The sequence below is a fragment of the Lupinus angustifolius genome, unplaced genomic scaffold (genome assembly GCF_001865875.1).
Source record: "Lupinus angustifolius cultivar Tanjil unplaced genomic scaffold, LupAngTanjil_v1.0 Scaffold_139_12, whole genome shotgun sequence".
NCBI lineage: Eukaryota > Viridiplantae > Streptophyta > Magnoliopsida > Fabales > Fabaceae > Lupinus > Lupinus angustifolius.
Window position 1 is genome coordinate 1 of NW_017725452.1, and position 7,716 is coordinate 7,716.

Genomic DNA, 7,716 nt, shown 5'->3' on the forward strand with positions numbered 1-7,716 from the left:
CTCAATGTCTATTACATTTTAACATAACAAAACATAGGTACGGTAAACACTCAATTTTGGTGGGGTAACAACATAGACCAATCCCTAATTAGTATCAAATTATTAACATATAAAATATATAAAAAGTAAGGATAATGTGGGAAGGTACATAGTAATAACATGTGACATGAATGAGTTTTTTTTTTTATTTTTTAATAACTTAGAACATTTTAGGATGGGAAAATGTGAGGAGAATGTGACATGTGGCATGAAGGAAAAATGTGAGGAGGATGTGACATGTGGCATGAAGAAGTTTTTTTTATTGTTTTGTTAATAGACATTGAGCATTAGATGAAATTGAAATCATTTTTCATATCCAAACTATTTCTTTACACTAATCTATGTATATTATTTAACGTTTACTATTAATCTAAGAATAATTGCATTGTTACACCTCATCAAAGTTTTGTAACACTTTTCCAATTAAATTTTAATATTTCAGACTCTTTGAATTTTAATTTTTCTCTACTATAATTGAAAAATAAAATTCCAAATTGAAGTTTTTATAACTTTTAAATATATTTTTAATAAAAAAAATCATTTAGTATAATGATTTGATTTCCATTTTTTTCATTAAAAAATCGTATTTAAAATTGAAAAAATCATTTCATTTTCTATAAATTTTAAAATATTTATTTTAATAAAAATAATATGGTATCATGTTTCAGACTTTCACTTTGTTATTTCCATTAGAAAATTCAAATTAAAAATTGTCATTTCTTTTTCTTGTGTGATTGAATACGCAAATACACAGGTAAGACGTGTATTCTTAATAATGTGAATNGGAGAATGTGACATGTGACATATTTAAATATGGGAAAATGTGAGAAGAATGTGACATGTGGCATGAAGGGAAAACATGTGAGGAGAATGTAACAATACGAATGCACAAGTAACATATGTTTCTTAACCATATAAATGTACATGTAATATGTATTATTAATCTTGCAGCAAAGAAGTATTGCCCCGTGCATCGCTGATGCACGAGTATCTTGCTAGTTTTTTTAAAAAAAAGTAAGGATAGTGTGGGAAGGTACACAGTAATAACATGTGACATGAATGAGTTTTATTTTTTATTTTTTAATAACTTAGAACATTTTAAGATGGGAAAATGTGAGGAGAATGTGACATGTGACATATTTAAATATGGGAAAATGTGAGAAGAATGTGACATGTGGCATGAAGGGAAAACATGTGAGGAGAATGTAACAATACGAATGCACAAGTAACATATGTTTCTTAACCATATAAATGTACATGTAATATGTATTATTAATCTTGCAGCAAAGAAGTATTGCCTCGTGCATCGCTGATGCACGAGTATCTTGCTAGTTTTTTTTTTTAAAAGTAAGGATAGTGTGGGAAGGTACATAGTAATAACATGTGACATGAATGAGTTTTTTTTTTAATTGTTTAATAACTTAGAACATTTTAAGATGTGAAAATGTGAGGAGAATGTGACATGTGACATATTTTAAGATGGGAAAATGTGAGGAGAATGTGACATGTGGCATGAAGGGAAAACATGTGAGGAGAATGTGACATGTGTCATGAATGAGTTTTTTTTTATTATATTGTTAATAGATAGTATCAAATAAGATCAAATAGTACAAGAATATTATCTTTGTTTCTTGGCCAAAGAATGATAGAAATCTTGAATATGATGAAATATGAACAATATTTGTTCAAGACTAATAGTGCTCAAGAATATCGTTTTATTTTCTTGGCTAAAGAATTAGAAAAGAATTGATGTAAACCAAGGGGGGCAACCTATTATTTATGGATGACAATCTTAAAATTATGAGAGCCACTTGGAGTTCATATTATTGGAAGGAAATTATGATAGTTTTTAGTTTATTTATTTATTTGCTTTAATTCCTCCCATGATTTATTAAATTGAAATTACTTGAACAAAATTAAACCTAAGACTATATGAGAATGCAGTCTCATTTATTTGAATTAAAGCAAATAAAAATAAACTAAAAACTATCATAATTTCCATCCAAGAATATGAACTCCAAGTGACTCTCCTAATTTTAAGATTGTCCTCCATAAATCATAGGTTACTCCCATTGGTTTACATCAAGAATATGATGAAATATGAACAATATTTGTTCAAGAATAACAATGCTTATGAGCAATTTTTGCTCATGAATAATATAACGAAGTATGAGCAATTTTTTCTCAAGAATAACAAGAGAAGAAAATGATGAAATATGAACAATATTCACGTCAAAAATAATTTAGAGAAAGAAGAATATGAAGATTGTAAAAAAGAACAATAAAGAAAGAGAAGGGAAACAAACTTTTTGAAGAAGGTTGCAATGGTTAGGAGTCCATGCCTTTGTCTCATTGTTGCACTAACCAATAAGACAATTTTTGGATGCACTTTGCGAAGGAGTTTGGACTAATGGATGAAATAAGGGATAGAGGCATAAGCAGAAACCATGAAAAACATAATTATTACACTAATATCATATTAGAAATGAAAGAGTAAGAAAAGAATTATATATTTCATTGATTGAATGAATGACTTGAATGAATTGAATGATATTCAATAAATTACATTACAAAGAAAAACTTATTATATATATAGTAAATAAAAGAGACGTAACTATACCTAACTCCTAATTAACTGACTAATATATTTTACATATGGTTTAATCACAAAAATATTTCAACAAGTCATTTTTAAAATAAGAGTAAAAAAGTTCATATTAAATTATTTGTGTTTAACATGCCGTTGATTATAAATTAATTTATGATACTTTATTAATTAATTATCCAAGTAATTATTTGATGAATAACTAAATAAATATCAAAGAATGGTGATGTCATGGTGCTGCTAACGAATGAATTTGGAATAATTCTCTGTAATAATAGGAGAGCTAAGAGATTAATAGCTCGTGCTGAAATTACCAACAAGAGAATTTCTATCGATGCCAAGTGATATTTTCAAATCTTGTGTGTTTCTGAAATTAAGTTCCTACCCGAGTCTATGTTAATTCATATATGTTGAGTTGAATCTCTCCCGTTTCATCATGGATAACTAAATTAAAGATTAGTGTGTATACTTTTTTATAGGGCCTTAGTTCAACTAATATATTGCATCACTCTTTTGTCTATTACTTGCTATTAATCATGGATTAGCAATGTTGTATCTCTGTTGTTTTTATTATATACTGTTGTGTTGAAGATAATTTTTTTAAATAAAAAATTAATGCGCTCCAAGTTTAGAAGACTAAATTTGCTATAGCATATCCTAATAAAAGACGAAAATGAATATTACATATTAACAAGTAACAACTCTGAAAAAAGTAAAGGTAACACAAGGTGGGAGTAAAAAGCTTTGAGAATATTTAACATATTAGAATATTCTAAACTATTTTATAATATCTTAAATTATAATATCTAAATGATACATAAATATAAATATATAGATAACATACATATGATTATATATGTGTTCTATTATTTAGTTAGAAGTCTATTGTTGGTATATATAATAGTTAGTATTATGTCTTTTGTATCACATCATTATTAACAATATTAACAATACAATTTACTATTTTAATTATTCATTTTTTCTTCTTTTATATTAAACACTGTAATTTCACTATGATATCAGAGCAATGGTATCCACGTTGAGGGAAACCCAGACTTGTGATCCTTTCGCCGGCTAGTTTTTTTGGTTATCGCCTTCTTTCCAAATTGATTCGTAGTTGTTGTTATCATCCCACTTTCAAGGATTATTGTTTACGACTTTACGCTATTATTTTATCTTCCTTCTAAATTGTATGCATATGATGTATATGCTCCAATTGAAGGGGATTGTTGAATAAAGAACTATTAAAGTGATTCATATTTCTTGTGTGGTTCAGATCTATAATGATATAGTTGTGATTAGTATTTGTGTTCTTGTGTTAACCAAGGTTTTCCTCAACGCTCTAGATCTCATCCTGATTATTGATTAAATGATTGTAGTTTCTGGTTGATGGTGTTCTTTAGTTCTCCTTCTCTCTTCTTGGGCACAAATTGCCCATTCTTCACTTTCTTTAACATTGCTTGTTTTTTTCATGGTTGTCAAGCTTAGAAATAACTTCTACCATGGATGATTAAGGGTTGTTGTCTTTATCTTCTTCATTTTCTTTTGCCCAGAGCTTGCAAAACTTATCATTGATCATTGATCAACCCATCTTCTTTAGTTTCTTTTTCCTATAGCATACAAAGCTTATCATTGATCAACCTGTTGCAGATTTGGTCAATGTTACAACTCCTTGAAGTTGTGTTAGTCGAAGTCCATGTAATTAATATGATTACTTTCATTTTTTAAAGAGATTATTTGTAACAAACTTAAAGCATAGTAAAATTTAACTTGAGAGAAAATATTAGAATATACGAAAAGATTTTAGAATATCTCAAATTATAATATTTAGATTATACATATACATACATATATATATATATATATGATTATCTATTAGATTTGTTTAGAAGATATTTTAGGATTGAGATTACTTTATTTTATCTATTATGATTTATTCAATTAGATATATAAATAGAAGTCTAGTATTAATATAAATAGATATTACTATTATATCTTTTGTATCATATTATATATCATCTCATTATTGATAAAATTTACTATTGCTTCTTCCATCCATGTCTAAACACTGTAATAACAACATTAAAAACATACAAAATGTCTGAAAATGATTTTATGAACGATAGGATATTTTACCAATTGTTTCATTGAACATTGTCTTACTTAAATTTGCATTCAGTATATATAGTTTAACTTTATATAAGAAATGTAATGTTTATTCCTTGTTAGATCATATTATTACATTGTAACCTTGCTTATATAGAAATATAGTATCTCATCAAATGTACTCACTGCCAAACGGCATAGTCTTTGCCAGATGTGACAACATGGAAATTTGAGGGAATAAGTTTACCAAGATCGTTCTTGGGCCCTATTTTCACTATGATCTTGTTGTCTATCTTAGCTACATAAAGATCAGCATCAGCTGCAAGAATATCCACACTACTTTTGGAATTGATTCCATTCTTCAGCCTTATAGCAGTTAATTTAGATATCTCCTCCTTCAATCCCCAATCAAAGAAGTGATCGTAGAACTGTATAACAAGATACAAGAAGGTGGTGTTAAAGAAATAGTTTCTTCATCCAAACAATGCCTAAGTTTAAATTACTACACATGTAAAACATTCATCCAAACAATGCCTAAGTTTATTCATTGTAGAAAATATTGTAAGGTAAAAGGTTGGAGAAAGTACTATAGATGGAGTGCCAGGATGTGTTAGAATGTAAGCATATCCCTGAATGACTTTGTCAGATGGGAATGGCCAAATTTTCTGTGTGGAACCAGTGTCATGGTTGTCAATAAAAGTCACAGCATTTTCTGGTTTTATCCCAATCAACCCAGCTGGTTTACCATTTGAGTCCTTCAACCTCCATAGTTCTCCTTCTACAGCAGCTTGAAGAATCCCTTTAGTGGTAAAATCAAAGGCATTGACAGAACCACCTGCAGCTTCAACCCATTTAGCCAATGCACCGCGATGACCATCTTGGTTTTTATCAGGCTTCCCATTCTGGTAAGAAAGAGAGTTCCAATTCTCTCCAACTGCAAAATCTGGTGATGTTTTTTCCAAATAAATTTTGGTAATGCTAGGTGCATAACCTTTTACAAAATCAAATCTCCACCCATCAAATCCAACTTCAGTTTTGAGCCAGTTCAACCACTCAGATAATTCCTTTTGAACCTGTGGATTGAGATGATCAATGTCAGGTGCTGCAGGATAACCCTCACCACTATCAAGATTTCCAGTGCCATCAGAATAAGCAGTGTCATCTTTGCAAATGAAATGTGGGCCCCAATCAAGTTTTCCATCTGAAGTGCCACCTTCAAAAATGCAGTATATGCCTCTTCCATCCTTTTTCGCTGCAGTTCTATGGTTGATGACTATGTCAGCTACAGCTTTGATTCCTTTTGAATGTAAAGCTGAAATCAGTGACTTCAGTTCTTCCTTGTTGCCATATTTTGATGAATCAAGATCATATAGCTTTCCTGGAAGATACCCTGGATTCAAAAGGACACAAACTCTTAGATTGAAAGTTTGAAACTCACCTGAGGACTATGACCACGGGAGGATCAAACAAATGTCAGTAAAATCCTTGCCTTAGGCCTTCCAAAAATATAGTAGTTGTTAATGTCAATAATATGAGAATAGGACCGGATCCGACTGTCGCACCGCTGTCCGAACTTGAAAATGTATTTAGTTTGCATTCCTAATAGATTGAGAGGTTTGTCCTTTTTGAACCGGAGAAACTCCGATCCAACCATATTAAACTCGGTTAAAATGTAATAATCTAGAAAATAAACCGAACCGAACAGTTATATATATTTTTATAACAAAAATCAAAATATTACTCTAAAATTTTATTTTATTTTGATTCACAAAATGATAAGATGGTACTTTAATATAATTATATAAAAAAATTCATTTTTATATAATTATATATTATTAATAATTATTAATTATATATAAAATTATTTGTTAAACTAACATCTCTGTGATGTGATTTGGTGTCCTGCTCATCATAATATTGGTTAAAATTCTCTTCTCACAAAAAGACCTCATATTAGAGTTTGCTTTAGGTCTAAATATATACTGCGGCACTGCGCCTTCACAGTGTGCTTATCAGGGTACCATATCGAGTCCCTTAACATTTATATTATGAATATGCATTCAACAATCTTATATGGTTGTGCTTACTTCCCATCGCCAAGCATGATAGACTAGGCAAATTGTTATCATTGACCCAGGATTAAACCATATTTTTTTGAGCCATGACAATATGAAATTGAAGATGGCTCTAACTATGATATTTTTTAGGGTTCTATCAAAAAACCAATTAAAAATGAGAGGAGTAACTGAATGAATATTTAGATCATGTATGAGAGAATGAGATAGACCATGTTTACTTTCCAACCAGACTTATGCTAGAAATTTGATCAAAAAGTTGAATGAAAAATATTGATCATTAGACGTTAATTATTCATTGTAAATGAAGCAGGTAAAAATATGTACCTTCAGGAGAAACAGATTGAGAAGGAGGAGGGAGCCAAACATGGGTAATTCCAGCATTTGCTAGGTCTGGAATTTTGTTCTTCAGAGAGTTATACCAACCTCCTTTCTTACTTGATTCCCAGTTGAATCCCTGTGACAAAATTTAGCAAATTCATGCGTAGTTAATTAGATTTGTACGTAATTGTAAATAAGCTTGTGTATATAAATGTGTGCATTTGTGCAAGTCAAAGACAAGAAGAAGTGAAACCTGAAACAACACGGCAGAGGATGCGAAAAGGGGAAAGGTTGAAAGCAAAAGGCAAAAAATGCTGAATGGAATGAGGGAATCCATGACGTGCTACCTCGGAGTTGAGTGTTTATATGACTGTGCCTTTATATACTTTATATTGAAGCAGCTTGAATTTTTTGGTGATTTCAAAAGAAATCTAGTTGTCTTTAGTTAAGGAAATAAATTAAAAATAAAAAGTATAACATTATACAAAAAAAGTCAAAGAATATTAGAAATGTAGTTGTGTCAAAAAATCAAAATATAAAAACAAGGGAAAAAATGTATATACTCATAGA

The 7,716-nt window shown here is 29.8% G+C and overlaps 1 protein-coding gene across 1 annotated transcript; it reads right to left on the reverse strand.

The window, feature by feature from the left end:
- Positions 1-4,838: 4,838 nt before the first annotated feature.
- LOC109340106 (alpha-amylase-like) lies at positions 4,839-7,496 on the reverse strand. The gene is made up of 4 exons (XM_019577680.1): positions 7,400-7,496; positions 7,153-7,282; positions 5,338-6,140; positions 4,839-5,178 (listed from the first exon to the last, which is right to left on the reverse strand). The coding sequence occupies exons 1-4, from the start codon at positions 7,481-7,483 to the stop codon at positions 4,933-4,935; spliced, it is 1,263 nt and encodes a 420-aa protein (XP_019433225.1). The 5' UTR covers positions 7,484-7,496; the 3' UTR covers positions 4,839-4,932.
- Positions 7,497-7,716: the final 220 nt, after the last annotated feature.

What these genes read in the sequence shown, in the direction of transcription:
- LOC109340106 (XM_019577680.1), bottom strand. Translation starts at nt 7,483, where the DNA reads ATGGATTCCCTCATTCCATTCAGCATTTTTTGCCTTTTGCTTTCAACC. An exon ending in CCTCTGCCGTGTTGTTTCAG is followed by an intron (nt 7,283 to 7,399) that starts GTTTCACTTCTT and finishes ATTTTGTCACAG; the next exon opens with GGATTCAACTGGGAATCAAG. An exon ending in ATCCTGGCACTCCATCTATA is followed by an intron (nt 5,179 to 5,337) that starts GTACTTTCTCCA and finishes CTTGTTATACAG; the next exon opens with TTCTACGATCACTTCTTTGA.